Here is a 16,789-nt window from a genome sequence, read left to right as displayed (position 1 = left end):
TGATTCAGGTGCATGTGGGGTCTGACAATGTAGTTAGAGTAGCTACCCTCAAAACCTCCCATGGCCAGATCATGCGTCCTATTGTGAAATTGTATCCGTTAGAGTTGTGGCAAGAAGTTGAGACTCCTGATCCTACCAAAATTCCTGAAGTGAGTACACGACCATCCAGGAGGGCTGCTCGGGTGGCTGCAGAAACTAGAAAGGATTTGATTCAAAAGGGACTGTTGTAAATAGTGTATTATAATTTTTCGTGGTGGGGAATATGTCGTTACTTACAATAACGACATGGAAAATCAATTGTTATTGAATATGTTTATGTTGTATATGGAAAGTGTTCTTTTATATCGCGTGGTGTCAAGTGGAGATGTGCAGGTTTGTGTACAAATGAATGTTTAATTTATATTTTGTTGTAATAAGCGTTGTTACCAAAGAATATTGTCTTGCGAATAGTTTGTATAATTGGTTAACAATGCGATGTAAATTGTTTGATAGTTTCGTTCGGTTCGTGTTGTTTTGGTGGCTTAGTTCGTCTTGTTGTTGACTCTTATGGTGAGCGGACGAGGCCAAAGTCGTGGGTATGGGTGAGAGAGCGAACGAATTATTTTCATAGTGAGAGGTGGACACGCGGACCACAGTCAGTTCGTTCCTCAACTTTGTAATGTGTGGTTGGGTAGCCGGAGGATTTAGTGAACAGAATTTCGCTTCAATTGGATTAAACATGTCGTTCCTTCCCAGCGTTTAATGAAGTAGATGGATGAATCAGCCGAAGTTTGGATAAGTATCATATATTTGATTTGCCTTGATCGGGATACGTCGCTTGGGATATGCATATCTCGCTGGGATTCCAGGACTGAGTAAATTGAATATATATATTAGTGGTATCGTGGTTTACCCGTGCCTATCATAATCCAAACCCGGCAATTGCGTCAATAACATCACATAAATTAGTAAGTAATAATTTATGAGTAAAACATAATATAATATGGTATGTCCTTTTATGGAAATCTTTATAACACAACGCAGTGCATCCTTTAAGTAGAAAAGGGTCATGAATTCTCTAAACGAATCTGGTAATTTATAATTTTCTGTAATTGACTGAAGTCATTATGTGTTGTCGCTCGTTTGACCCTAATGAGTAGCAATAGGTGCGTAGCCTACCTCGGGGAAGTGGTTAGATCTGAGGCTGCCGCCACCACGAGGAGGTAACCACAAAATAAATAAAATAAAAAGAGAGCACCATCTCCAAGAATAAAATAATTAGCCTAATAGAGACCAAAAATAATAAGGAACCCAACCTGGGGTACCTGGACGGGGCATCACCCTCACAAAGGCCGACAGGCCAATGAAACGTAATTTCGTGAAACAAAAAGGGGGGAGCCACCGCAGGGAACCACCAGGATGGGAACCAAGGGGCAAAAATCTATCTATAACGACGAGGAGACAACTCCAACGGAAAAGAACTGAAGGAGTCGCCTCGCGGTCGACATGGCTGGCGGAGGACGCCGTGGCTTCATAAAAAGATCTCAATATTTATGAAAATACGAGACCATAACAGCCAAAAAATAGAATAAAACCCCACAAGAAGATGGTACTTAACTTGGAGATGTTAAGCTGCTCGATGACATGGCGTTGATGAAAATAATCCAAAAAAAGGAAGACGAGCACACAAAAGAAATGGATGCAATCACGTGCTAGAAAATGGAATGAGGTAGGTGGCGCTGGTGTCGCCGTCCTGGCGGGCGTTGAGTGTAGGGGCTGTAACGGCTCACCGCTCTGTTCTGGGGGTTTTGATAAGGAGAGATCTTTCGAGTATGTTTCCGTGGTAGTGGTATTTCACTCACCCTTCCTTATACCGACGTCTTCCTAGAAGACGCTTCGACTGAGGTAGTAATCCCAGCTTTCCTGAAAGCTCTTTTTCTCTGGTATATCTAGCATTATTATACCTAGAAATTCGTGCTGTAATGGAATTTCACCGGCTGACACGGGGACTGAACTCAGAAAAAGGATTTTGACAACGGAAAAATCTATTTCTGGGGGAAGACCTGTGTCACCCAGTGACCCATCCCTATACTTCCTTTCCCACCCGGATAGCATACCAAGCTTGGAGGGTGCTAATTTTGGGATGAAGATGGCGGGCGCGAGTGGTAGGTGGCAGCAAGCGGAAGGTAATGGATGGAACGGCCCACCCATGTTTGGGGCTTTGAGAATGGAGAAATCTGTTGGGCGAAGCATCTGTGATAGTGGCTACCACTCACCCCTTAGTGCATACCGACACCATTGTGGTGATCGATCCAGGGGTAGTAACCCTGGCATTATGGATAGCTTTTTCTCTGGTATATTTAGAAATATTTATACCTAGAAATGTGTGCTATTGGAACCATTTCACTGGGTGACACAGGTCTTCCCCCAGAAATAGATTTTTCCGTTGTCAAAATCCTTTTTTTATTGCACAAACATGGTTAGTCAGGCCTCACCATCTCCCATAAATTTATTAAAAAATTCTTATGCCCAATCTCTCTCCCTCAGTATACATATATTTTAATGAAAAAATACAGTAATTAGCCCTTAAACGCAGGGCCTCTATTTACAAAAGTGTCTGCCTTATGCCAGCGGCATATGGGAGTTAGCGCCGAAGCGGAAAAAAGTTTTTTTCAAAAAATCACAGCACGCTTAGTTTTTAAGATTAAGAGTTCATTTTTGGCTCCTTTTTTGTCATTCCTGAAGTTTAGTATGCAACCATCAGAAATAAAAAAAAATATCATATATAAATATTGAAATATATGACAGCGCGAAAAAAAATTTCATATATAATTGTATACAAATCGTGCTTTGAGCAAAACGATTAAAGCTAATGAGTTATTTTTTTTCTTTGTATTTTACACTAAATTGCGATGATTTTGGTATATAACAAATTGTAAAACGATCAAAGCAACTCAGAGAAAATATTATCACAAAATGATGCATGAATTCATAACGCGCGGACGTAAAAAAAAAATATTTTTCAAAAATTCACCATAAATCGAAATATTGTGCTAGAGACTTCCCGTTTGTTACAAAATGAAGGTAATTGATTGAATATTACTAGACTGTAAGTGTTTTAGCTTACAATTGCAGTTTTCGACCATTTCGGTCGAGTTAAAGTTGACTGAAGGTCGAATTTTTCATATTTATCATGATTTATATGAAAATATTTCAAAACTGATAAAAGCTACAACCATGAGTTATTTTTTTTTGTATTCTACATAAAATTGCGCACATTTTCATATATAAAACTTTATGTAACGGCTATTAGAAAAACGGTGCAAACATTACAACAAAGTGACGAAAGAATTTCTGAGATGTTCGGCGGAGTTACCGCGCGGACGTAAGGAAAATTTTTTTTTTTTAAATTCACGATAAATCGAAATATTGTGTTAGAGACTTCCAATTTGTTGCAAAATGAAGGTAAATGATTGAATATTACTAGAATGTAAGAGTTTTAGCTTAAAATTGCGTTTTTCAAGCATTTCGGTCGAGTCAAAGTTGACCGAAGGTTGAAATTTTGGCACTTACGATTTATATGAAAATATTTCAAAACTGATAAAAGCTACAACCATGAGTTATTTTTTGTTGTATTCTCACATTTTCATATATAAAACTTTATGTAACAACTAATATAAAACGGTGCAAACATTACGACAAAGTGACAAAAGAATTTCTGATTTTCGGCCGAGTTACCGCGCGCGGATGTAAGGAAAAAGTTTTTTCAAAAATTCACCATAAATCGAAATATTGTGCTAGAGATTTCCAATTTGTTGCAAAATGAAGATAGATGAGTGAATATTACTAGAATGTAAGAGTTTTAGCTTACAATTGCGTTTTTCAACCATTTCGGTCGAGTCAAAGTTGACCGAATGTTGAAATTTTGGCACTTATCGTGATTTATATGGAAATATTTCAAAACTGATAAAAGCTACAACCATGGGTTGTTTTTGTTGTATTTTACATGAAATTGCACACATTTTCATATATAAAACTTTATGTAACGGTTAATATAAAATGGTGCAAATATTACGACAAAATGACGAAAGAATTTCTGAAATTTTCGGCTGAGTTACCACCCGGAGGTAAGGAAAAATTTTTTTTCAAAAATTCACCATAAATCGAAATATTGTGCTAGAGACTTCCAATTTGTTGCAAAATGAAGATAAATGATTGAATATTACTAGAATGTAAGAGTTTTAGCTTACAATTGCGTTTTTCAACCATTTCAGTCGAGTCAAAGTTGACCGGAGGTTGAAATTTTGGCACTAATCGTGATTTATATGGAAATATTTCAAAACTGATAAAAGGTACAACCATGGGTTGTTTTTGTTGCATTTTACATGAAATTGCACACATTTTCACATATAAAACTTTATGTAACGGCTAATATAAAATGGTTCAAAAATTACAACAAATGACGAAAGAATTTCTGAAATTTTCGGCTGAGTTACCACGCAGAGGTAAGGAAAAAGTTTTTTCAAAAATTCACCATAAATCGAAATATTGTGCTAGAGACTTCCAATTTGTTGCAAAATGAAGATAAATGATTGAATATTACTAGAGTGTAAGAGTTTTAGCTTATAATTGCGTTTTTCGACCATTTCAGTTGAGGCAAAATTGACCGAAGGTTGAAATTTTTTGTAGTCAACGTACGGTACATCCACTTGGCACCCGACAGACAATTTTAGTCAACGTACGATATGTCCAGTTGGCATTTAAGGGTTAGTGAATACACAGTGTTGCTCTATGAAAAAAAACTAATTAGTGATAATTGTAGGGATACAGCCCAAAGAAAAATCAGAAAATTAGTGAAATTTCCCCTGCGGAAATGTGAAACGCGTAAAAATGGGGTGGGGGGGCCACTATGCACATAAGCAGGTACATCACAGGTGAGAGAGAGAGAGAAACTGACAGACTGAATTTCTAAGTTAATTTTTTTATACATTTCAGATATAGTATACTACATTGTTTGGTTGTATTTTGTGTACGGTACTGTACAGTGCAGTGTATTCTGTGTTGTTTATAAACAGACTAAAGTATGTTGCTTGTTGTTTATAAGCCTATTTAGTGGATGTGATTATGAGGTATTGACAAGACATGGGGAGTTAGGATACGAAGTTACTGTTTCATATCTGTTGAATTATTGTATGATATCTGGAAAATTCCACTGTCCAGCAGGCCTTGGCTCATTTAATGCAGATATGGGAGAGCGTGCTGAATTTCAATATCTTTGGGAAAATCATAACACCCTCATGTGCTTACATGTTTTTTATTCTTTCAGCTGATAAAATATTAATATGTTTGATCTGATTATTTTTGTGTTTCTCTATTCTGATTGTGTATGGAATTATAGGTTTATAGTTCACCTTAGTTTCAATAACTTCCAGGTTTTGAATAGTCTGGATGCCGAAGCGACATGCATAGCTGTTAGGATTGATCTCAGCATCTTCAGGATTCAAGTAGTTGACAATGGTCATGGAATTAGTCACAAAAATCTCAAAGTTCTTGGGAACAGGTAAACATTTTCACACTACTTGTCCAGTTATTTTAAAGGATATTTGAAATTTCTGCTTTTTGTTCCTACTGTATTATTGTTTAAAAACTGATAGAAATCACAGATCACTGTCTATTTTATAAGTGGGTGTAGAATACTTTTTATTACTGTACTAACTCTAACATTTATTAACTTTTTGTTGTCCAGTGTACTATATCCAAAGGACTGGCATGGAATCTTCCCTTGGAATGTAGAAGTGAAGTGATCTTTAGTTTCATCACAAAGCGACTGCTTATAATTAGCCCAATTTTGTGGTCAGTTTGAACTGCTGATATTTCATTCCCATTTAAAGAAAAAACATCAGATACCTATTAGCTGTGCAATTGTGTGAATAGATCTTATGGTCTCCAGCAGTTAATTGTCTCGTTCTTAGTCTTGTCATCCATGCTGTTCACATCTCTATAAAATCCTCATTCGTTCATAACAAACCCACTATAATTATTTCATATGTTGCCTACAAATGTGTAGATGCATCAGTCCCCCAGTAGGGGAAAAAAAGCGCCTCTCGTTTGCCTGCTGGACCGAACCCCAACAATCATGAGTCGCCTCACCTGAAACCTGAGAAGAGATGTCACATTCCTTGGTGAAGCTAGACTTCATAGTAGAGAGTCAAATTTCTCACTGTCCCTGATCATAGAAGAGAGTCAAATTTCTCACTGTCCCTGACCCTCTTATCTTCCACGATCTCCCATGCAAAATTAAACAAAGTGGCTTAAAGGTTTACCTACCTATTTCAACACCTCAGTGTTCTTAAAGGCGAAAATTTTGGTCCTAATATAAAAGTCTCAAGATATAACCCAATCCAGGACCAACCCCCCCTCCCCTCTGCCAGGGGTACTTACTGACATCCCATGCAGCAGTATGGGCATCAGCCCACCTGCTGCAAGTGGCCACCAGCCTCCCACCGCGAGTGACTACCCACTCCCATCAATGACCCACCCCCCATCCACCCAGATAATCAATTCATTCATCTCCCAACTTCATGATTAGCCATGGATACATTAGATAGAATTTCATGGATTATTTTTGGACTCAAGTGGAACATTCCCCTCCTAAACTATGTTCTGCAAAAACTTCAAAGGTGTCATTGCACTGCAAGAAACACTCCTATGGCCACATGGCCTTGCCATCTGCAATTCAGACCTCATTGATGCAAGTTACAGATCACATCTTAACCGGTTGACCAAGAGGGAGGCCTTTCTTTCCTGTGGCACAAATCTTTAGACAATATACTGTATAGTGAATGTGATGACCTGTAGTATTGGTAGATTACTGGGGCTTCAAGTGACAGTGGGGGACTCTAAGATCCTGATAATTAATGTTTATATGGCCTGGGAAAAGAAAAGAACAGTAATTTTGATCAATACTGCATGATCCTAGGTGAGTTAGCATTATTCATGATTCTACTGCTGATCATATTTGTATAATTGGGGACCTTAATTCTCATCCCACAAAACAATTTTATAACGAACTTACTCACTTCTGTTCCCCTAATCCCAACCCCTTGACGAGGTGGGGGGCTTAGGAATCCACTGCAGGGAGTGTATGCTTCTTTACGCCTACTCTTGCCGCTGTGGATTCAACTGAACATTAGGACTTATAATTCCTTTACTCCTTCTCCTATAAATTTTCCCCTTCCTTTCGTCCTCTTTCTTTGATGACCTTGGCATGGTATTGGATTACAGAATTCACTGCTCTTTTAACTTGATGGAGGGTGGAGTTGGACAGCATGCTGCTCTACTTGTAAAACTAGATTACCTGACATGGTCAAGCGAGGGGAAATTTTTATGTCAACCCATGCCCTTAGGGCTGGGTCTGATCTCGACGAACTGACGACCCTTAATGGGTTGTGGGTATAGTATACAGTATATCCAGGTGAGGACCCCAGGGCAGTTGCCACAGTGGGTAACAGTACTGCTCTTCGCCAAGTTGGGCCTCCCTGGTGAGAGGGACCTCTTCCTGGCGAAATTTATATTTTTCATTTTATGGCGAACACATCAAATCTCCCTATGACTTCTGGCATGGATATGAACAGTTCTAAGGAAAGCTCAAATGACAAAAGTTAGAGTGGTATTAAAACATTAATACCATTTACTAGACCCAAGAAACCTAAGTACCATCACGACCCAACCTTGACTCACTTCAACTCCCTCTTTGAGAGTGGAAGTTGGTCAAGGTTTCTAACCATGGAAGCTGACCAAAATATTTCGGCTTTAAAATAAGAAAATTATTTATTAAATAGGCATCCAATGGCTGAAATGCCGTTCAGACAAATAAAGGAGAAGACTTGGCTTATGGAAGCCACAACAAAACGTCAGTCTGAAGACTACTTGTCTCTGAAAAATATAGATAATATTAACGTAAAAGTTAAAAACACGATACTATGAACAGCATGCAGAGCACCATTGTACTTCCTGAAAATAACAACCAACCAATGGAAAAAAAATGCTATTAGACTCTCAAAAAGAGATACCCAAGGTCCAGGATTGTGAGGTACATGTTGTACGAAGTAGAAAACAGGTTTTGACGTACGAAAACTTATTTTTAATAGTCGCTGTTGAGTCCTCAAGGAGTTACCTTCCATGGGTCTACCAGATCTCCATGGTGACCAAACTAATATAAAAGAATTCACTTTTAGTTGGTCTCTTGGCCAGATATTGTGTCGTAATGATAAACACTATAGCACGTGATGGAGTATATAATGGGCTCAAAAATAAGAGGGCACTTTCTCTATTTTCAGCGAAGCTGTACCAATTTGTTTCCGTCATCAGAACCTGCTAGAAGAGGAAGTGATTATTGCGCATGCGCAGTCTGCCAATTGTTCCTACACGATATACAAACCATCGGTCCTTTACATTAGTAATTACTTTCAGTGAAGCTGGGAATGGTCATTAAACTTACAAACAAGGTGGTTGGGCAGTTAACTACTGTCTGATAGGTGGGAGTCCCACCTGCCTGGATGTAAATATTCCTATTTGCTTTCGGCCATTGTACTGTGCAGACGTGTTCCTTTGCTCTCTGCCTGATTGTCATTAAGCTCTTTTTCCTGGTGGGATTTTTCTTGTTCACTGTGTATATCTGTGCATGTTTGATTTTGTATTTTGCAGTGCAAATCCACAAATCTGATAAGCCTTTGCATTGAGACTGTCAGCCCCCAGTGTGTGTGTCCTGGGGTTAGTGGCAAGGGGTGTAATAATTTTTGCTCCTCTTTTGATGTTGACCCTCACGCCCTTTGTACCTCTTGCATGGGGCATAATTGTAACCCTGATCTGATTTGTGACGAGTGTTGCTCTTGGTTGTGCCTGCACAGTGGGAGAAGTTTACCTGGAGGAAACAGTATCGGAGGAAGGTTGCTAAGGTGTCATCGGAAGGTTTTATGCCCCGACAGTGCCCTTGGTAGCTGACCCTTTGTCCTCGTTTCTCTCTCCCGGTAAGCTACCCCGTATAGCTGTCTCTCCTTCGTCCTCTGCTCTCACTTTGTCGGGTGGAGATCGGCAGTGGGGGTAGGGTTCAAGAAGACCTCTGCCTGGGTGCCTCCACTCACCCCGAGGGGGAACTTTTCTCTTGGAGCGAGAGGAGTCTCCCACCACTAACCTGACTTTTGCTTCTTCAGGTTTGGTGACCAAACATCTCCTGGGTAAGCAGGCAGTGGGTCTCAAAACAGCTTGGCTCTCCTTGGGGCTCTCTGGCCCTCCATCTCTGCAGGGCCTCTTGTCTCACTTGACCAGTTTCCCGGTGGTGACCCATGCTGCACTAACCGCTACTACTACCACGGTGACAATGACTGTCTCCATTCACTTTTCAGCTCAAGTGACTTCTGCCCTGGCATCCCAGCACGCGGTTCCTCTGCCTCTGGGTTTCGCTGTGGCCCCGCCCACCCATGCTGTGCCTTCTGTGATGGTGTCACCTCGACTGTGTCCCATGTGATGGTTCCTGCTGCCTCTGCTGCTCCTATGATCTCTGCTGTCGGGGCCGCTGTTGCCTCACCTCCTGCCCTGGCTGTCCCGTTTGCTCCTGTTGCTGCCCCTGTTGTTGCTGATGTTCCTGCTGCCCAGGCTGCTCCTGCTGCTCCTGTTGCCCTGTCTGCTTCTGTGATGGCTGCTGCTCCCTTGTGGAGAGGGAACTTGATGGCCATCCTGAAGAAGGTGGCGAAGAGGAGGTCGAAGAAGAGGTCTCGTAAGGTGTTGTCATCGTTGTCATCTTCATCAGCTTTTTCTTCGTCTTCGTCGTCTGCTGCCTCCTTCTCTTCTTCTTCCGAGGCTCATCAGCCGAAGAAGAAGAAGGCTGCCTCCCCCCCCCCCAAGAAGTCCTACCCTGGGACTTCTAATGGGCTGCCTCCCTCCACAGGGGAAGCAGTGGGTTCTCTTGTTGGCTCTTCCCGGCCTTCAGGTTCGGGAACCAATTTGTATACCCCATTGGGTATATAAATTGGTATCTAAGAAGTCCGCTTCTAAGACTGGCACTGCGCCTGTCTCTCCCTGAGTTTCTTCAGATTCTCAGAAGGAGACCGCTCCTGTTGATTGTCCTGCACAAGATTCGGGATTGGGTGCTCGGCTGAGCCGTGTCACGCCAAGTGCTCGAGATTCTACAGAGTCTCGGGCACCCCGAACTGTTACCGGCGAGTCCGCTCCCCAGCCTGGTTCAGGCACAGGTCAAGAGAAAGTGCCAAGACATGCAGGTGTCTTGGCGCTTCTGCCAGCACTGCTTCTAGTGCTCGGCCAGGTACCCACCCCGATGTCTTGGTCTTGAGGGTCCAAGCACCTGGAGAGGCTGAGAGGAGGTCCCTTGTCCAGTCTTCTTCTCGGGAGGTTTCGGCCTCAAAGAAGACTGGTGCATGTTCTCTCCAACCAACTCCTGAGCACTTGACTCCATCCAGCCCCCGACTGCATTTGTGTGATTGGCTCTGCTTGGTTGCACCTCTCTGCTCGCCTCAGGATGGCGCTTCTCCTAGTCATAAGCGGTCTCCCAGACCTGTGCTGCTTTCACCACCACGGGTTGGTGACCGCCCATGGCCTGCCTCTCCTGCTAGTTCTGCTGGCAGGACAGGTGGGAGTACCCTATCCTCGCCACCTGTCCCCTCAACCTCCTGGGGTTGTATCAGGAGGTGTGAGCTGGACAGGAGGGAATCCAAGGAGATTGCCTCTTCTCAGGGTGAGGCTGCAAGGTCCTGTTCCGGGCTCAGTTCTCATACCGGCTTGGTTGTATGCTCAAGTATTTGAGGAAGGATCTCAGGGGTCTGCCAAGGTTCTCCCTCTTGCAGGGAGAGTAGCTCGGGAGGACTGCGCTCTGGAAGGACTTGAGGGTTCTCTTCCCCAGGATGCAAACACCCCTGTGATACAGGGGACCTGCGGAGATCATCGTGCTAATTCATCAGCACGATGATCTCAGAGAAGGGGCCACAGTTTCTTCTGTGGATCGTCCTTCGCGCCTTGAATCCTTTTAGGGTCCTAAGAAGGAACCAAAGGTTTAGGTGGGGCTGTTGTGGTCCTCGCTTGCTGAGGGGCTACTCGATCAAGTGAATAACCTTGTCTCTGGGTAAGAGAATTCCCACCTGTTGAACTGCTCGGACAAGCTCTTTCCCCCTCCTCTGCCTCATCAGAAGCGTTTCTACACACCCTCGGAGAGGTCCTTGCCCACTAAGGAGGTTGACCCGGACCTGGTTTGTCTAGCCTGAGTCTTTTGCTGCAGCACCTTGCTTCGGAAGGGGTCTCCCTCTTGCAGCAAAAGGCAGCAAACCTGGAGGCTACTGCCATGGTGGCCTTGCAGGCAGTCTCCTGGTTGGATCTGTGGTCATTCACAGTATCCAAGGTCTCTGCCTCCTGAGGTGCTGTTGTCCCTGGAGAGGACTCCACCTTCAGGAGACTGTACCAGTATGGAGTTAGAGCCATTTCCTACCTTGCCCACCAGATGGCAAATCTGTGGGCAAACCTGGTGCTGAAGAGGAGGGGTGCTGTCCTGAATCAAATCTCCAGGTCTGTAGGTCCCAAGTCGGCATTGACCCTACAGAACGGACTGTTGCTAGGTTCTGCCTCTCTCTTCCATAGAGAGCTGGTAGATGCTGCGGTGGACAAGAGACCGGCCGAAGACAACAACCGCCTTGTCCATCAGGCCGTGGCCAAGACCTCCGGGTCTTTGTGTGCCACTGCAGCCCAACTCTTGGGTCAGGCTAGCACTTCCTCGGCCCCTAAGAAGACTCAGGCTTTGAAGGGTGCTCGTGGGAACACCCAGCCTTCTTCTTCCTCTGCCAGGAAGGGTGTTCAGTCGCGGTCCTTTCAACCTTCTTTCCAGCCCGGAAAAGGGGACAAGGAGAAGAAGAAGGGAGACACTAGGGGCGGGGTTCCCCTCCGGCTGCTGCCATTGGTGGGGGCAGCCTGTCGAACCATTGGGCAACTTGGCAGCGACATGGAGCTGAGACCTGGGTAGTGGATGTCCTTTGGGAGGGATACCTACTCCCCTTCAAGTCTTGGTCACCTCTTACCAACAACCTGGTCCATCTCCTGACCTACGTTCCCAGTTCGCCGAAGGATCATGCACTGAAGCAATAAGTGCAAGCCATTCTGAAGAAGTGCGCTGTAGGAGTTGTGTCGGATCAGTCTCCGGGCTTTTACAGCCGTATGTTTTTTGTAGAGAAAGCCTCGGAGGGTTGGAGACTGGTTATAGACTTCTCTCCCTTGAACCAATTCGTTCGCCAGACTTAGTTCACGATGCAGACGGTGTGCTCGGTGCTCGCCTCCATCAGGGAGAACAACTTCATGCTTACAGTGGACTTGAAGGGTGCATTTTTTTCAAATACCCAGCCATCCCTCCTCCCACAAGTACCTTTGCTTTATCCTTGGAGAGATGGTGTTCCAGTTCAAGGCAGTCTGTTTCGGGCTCCCAACCGCTCCCTAGGTGTTCACGTGAGTGTTCACCCTTGACATCCAATTCTGTTGCTCAATTTGGCTTGTTCTTGTTGGCTATATTACCTTGCATTTCTCACAAATTTGATGATCTCTTTTAAATCTTTATCACTTTTTTGTTCGTTTATGAAATTCTGCCCTGATACCTTCTCTGTATAATGCATGGTAAACGCATTACTTATGGGTTCAATTGGCCTTACTTCTTGGCTAATCATATTTATGCTATTACATTGGGGAATATGCCGCGATAAAGCATCTGCCACTTTATTTGCCTTCCTTGGAACATAATTTACTTCTATGTCATAATCTTGGGCTGTCATAAACCAGCAAGCTCCTTGTTTGGAAAAGTTAGAATTCTTAAATTTCTACTGCAGCTGAATGATCAGTAAAGACAGTTATCTTATAAAAGTCGTTTACTTCCACACCCTTCTCACTTAATGTGTCCCAGGTAGTCTATTTTTCTTCTAAAGAAAGTGCACTTTTTAAACTTTAATTTCAGATTCACCTTCCTCAACCTCTTTAGGACTTCTCTCACCATTCTTCAATTGTATCTGTTGCTATTACCAATTTATCCATATAGCAATGTACATCCTTGCCTAATAAATCAGCTCAAATCTTATCCATTAATCTTACAAAAGTTACTGGGCTTGACTGCAGACGTAAAGGCATTCTTACATTTTGATACCTACCATTACTTGTAGAGAAGGCAGTTAGGGGTTTACTTTCCTTGTCTAAAGGTATTTGTAGAAATCCTTGTAACATATCTATTGTGGGATAGTATTTCTTGGATCCAATAGTTGTGATAAGATCTCTTAAAGACAGCATTGGATAAGGATCATTTTCAGTTATCTTGTTTAGCCTTCTGAAGTGTACCACTGCTCTGCAGGTTTTATCCTCTTTGGCACTAACAAAAGTGGGAAAGACCATGGGGATTTTGATGGTTCTATTATTCCTTGCCCATCCATTTTTTGTACTTCTCTTTTAATGACCTCCTTCTGGGAATGTGCTACTCTATAAGATGTTATGAAGATTGGCTTTGTCTTTGGTGGAATGTTTATTATTTGCGTTATTTCACCTGTATTGCCAAGGGTATCTCCCTCTATGGCGACTGTATCCCTATATTTACTCAGTAAATCGATGAGTTTCTCTCTAGCAGAGTTTTCCTTGATATCCTTCAAGTGAGTCCCTATCTTAGCTCTTCTTAGTTTCATGTCCTGAGCTGACTTTTCATTCTCTTTATTAGTTGGAGTTACTAATTCCTTCTCTACCACTTGAATAGGAATGGTGTATACTTCTGCTAAACTTATTTCTGTGCTCTGTGGTAGCCTAATCTTTCCCCCCTCTGTTATTTATAACCTGCAAAGCTATTTTACCCTGCCCAACTTCATGTAGGCATCTCATTTACTTGTGATCTTTCAGTAAGTGTGAGAATTTCCTTCCCTTCAAAAACTGGAGTTACTGTACATTCTATCCATGTGCTCTCCCCAGATTTAAGTCTTAACTCTCTGTGTAATTTCAAGTAAGTTTCTTGGTTGGATTCCAAGTGATTATTAATTTGTTGTGAGCTCTTGCTGCATTCTGAAAATCTTCCTTCTGTTCTGTCTGTCTGTAGAATACTTTTCAGCGAAGAGTTTTCTCGCATATGGTTTCTTCTAATTAATTTGCATAGAGGTATTCTAGAAATCTCACAACCCTTTTTAATCACTAATTGCTCTCCAGGTGCATCAATGTTGATCCCTTGTCCAGCCATAGTTGGATAGCCAATTAACAAATGTGCAAACTAACTGTATATCTCTTGCTGCTAGAACCTTCTCCTTTAGTGAAATTGTTCCTAGCTTAAAGGGAAGATCTATTTGTCCTACGATTTTGATACTGTTACCCTGAACGTTTGTGATTCTACAGTCTACTACTGGGTTCAAACTTGAGGAAAATACAATTGATACACCTTTTCAGACATTATATTCTTAGGATTATCTGTGTCAGAGAATGTAGCAATAGGCTTCTCTAAACCAACATGTGAGGGAAATACTGGTCTATAATTATATTCATTCCCTATATTAATTTTGCTAACCTGTGTATTTTTGCTTAGGTGTGGTGATCCAGTCCGTCCCTCTATTATGAAGGAAGACAACTGAAGTGAAAATTTGCCATTGTGTAATCTGATATTGATGGTTCTAATTGGTACCCTATACCTGCAATTTGGTTAGTATCTTGCCATCTATGTGGGACTGGATACTTATTCCCTCTAGCTTGGGGAGACTGACTACGGTCTCTACCTCTGCCGCACGACTGAGATCTATATTTAGGGGCCGAAGCAGGTCTGTTTCTGCGTTCTTGAGCACTATGTCCTGTTCTCTTATGAAAAGGGCAATAAGCTGTCCCTCGACAATCACTGGCATAATGTCCCTTCTTCTAACAGTTATAACGTGGCTGTCGAAAATCCTCCTTGAGAAGTGTTACCTGTTGTCCTATTCTGATTTCTGGCTGGTTTCCTAGATCTATTTTGTCCCATTTCTTCTTGTCTTATGGTGACCAAAGGTCTGTATATGGGGTTCCCTTTGGTATTCCTACCTAAGATTTTTGCTACTTCCTCTTCAATCTCGGCTATGTCATTGGATGTCTCCCATTTACAGGTAATCCTTCCAATAGCTTCAGCTGGCAAACTTCCGATTATTAATGATGATCTAGTCATGCTTTTGATATGAGTAACCGACATTATGTGCTTGTCTCTGTCTTCCCTTGTCCATTTAGTGGACGAAACTAAATGACCCCATTCATGCACATGTTTATATAACTGGGAACTCACTCCTTGGTAGTTTCTTCTGTCTACCCTATACCCATGAATTATTTTTGCGAGGTTGATAACAGGATCTGTTTCACATACTGTGGAATATACTTTCCTGAAGAATTGTTTCAGCTCTTCCCAATTCCTAAGTCTTTTGTATGTCTCTGAATGACATGTCATTCTAAGTCTCCCCCTGCTTCCAGGTCAAGAAAGCCTTTTGCTTCACTTAATTTTGCACTATCTGTCCCTGTTATGTTGTTTAGGTGTATCCCTAATTGCTCTGTCCAATTTTCTAATTTGCAGGCACCCTGAACTTCTTTCCTTCCACAAAATTTGGCTATGTTGTTAATAGCATGTCTTTTATGTGTACAGTACTTGCAGCTGATGTGTCTGAGCTAGTTGACTGCACTCCAATAGCAATGGGTAATATCTTTTCAGGCTTTGCTTGCCTCCTGGTAATAACAGTGGGCTCTGGTTTTCTAATTTGTGGATACCCTTCCTTGGACATCTACTAATCAAATGCACTATGGATTTAAAGTTAAGGGAAAATTATCCCCAAAATACACAAAGTAAAATACCCAGAAAAAAACTAAAAATTCTAAATTATCGATTGACGATATTAAATAAATGACAGAAAAAAAATCCCCTAACTTCTAATTACTGTTAACGGTGATGGTAGAACAAATAACAACAGGATAGCCCTCAGGTTAAAAGGAAACAATAAAAAAAATGTTTACTTCCAAAAAGGAAACAGTTTTGATTCTGAACACTTTGAAGCAAAAAAAGTTACGGGATCTCTTAATTTAGAGAAAAATAACAAAAATATAACCTTCCTCGAATGTTGAATAATAAAAAAACTGAATACTTGAACTAACTTAGAATGACACAAAAATACAAAAGTTATGGGTTAGTAAAAACAAATGTTGGAAGGTTTAAGAAATTGGTTAGTACTACAGTCATACCCTGAACTTACATGAGGTTAGGTTCCAGAACCCCTCGCTTAAGGTGAATTTTTGCGTAAGTTTGGCACGGCCTCTAAAAATGCTAATAAATTCTCATTTTTAAAGTTTAAACACTAAATATGACCCTAATCATGCTCCCAAATTATAAGTTAACTTTTAAATGAAATTAAAGTTGCTGTAATTCATTTGAAAGTTAGCTTAATACATTAACCTTAAAAAAAGAAATAAATGGGTGACATAAAAATAGAGAGTTGGAAGAGGATTTCTGTCTGTCCCCCCTTCCGACCGATCTATTTTTAGAAGTCTTCTCAGTCTCTTTTTAATGACTTCATTCTATGTCTCTTTCTCTTTGTTGTGAAATGCTTTTTCATGAACAAACAGTGTTTTTTATTTTACCTAATACAACTCTTAGTTATTATGTCTCTGTGTTTTAGAACGTATTTGCCACACTAGCTCATTTCTTCATAGGTGGTACAGGTAAAATTAGATCAATTTAAACTATCTGCTGCACAGGTCAATTTAAACTATCTGCTGCACAGGTAAAGACGTACAGAGAAATAATTTG

General features: G+C 41.7%; 1 protein-coding gene across 1 annotated transcript in view; it reads left to right on the top strand.

Annotated features, from left to right (window-relative positions):
- LOC136837304 (uncharacterized) overlaps positions 1–16,789 on the top strand; it is a 475,645-nt gene that overhangs the window by 183,143 nt on the left and 275,713 nt on the right. The window contains 1 exon segment of the mRNA XM_067102044.1: positions 5,412–5,539. Coding sequence (XP_066958145.1) covers positions 5,412–5,539 — 128 coding nt within the window.

The sequence above is a fragment of the Macrobrachium rosenbergii genome, chromosome 58, assembly GCF_040412425.1.
Source record: "Macrobrachium rosenbergii isolate ZJJX-2024 chromosome 58, ASM4041242v1, whole genome shotgun sequence".
Taxonomy (NCBI): domain Eukaryota; kingdom Metazoa; phylum Arthropoda; class Malacostraca; order Decapoda; family Palaemonidae; genus Macrobrachium; species Macrobrachium rosenbergii.
The sequence above is the reverse complement of the archived record's forward strand: the minus strand, read 5'-3'. Positions and strand labels throughout refer to the sequence as shown.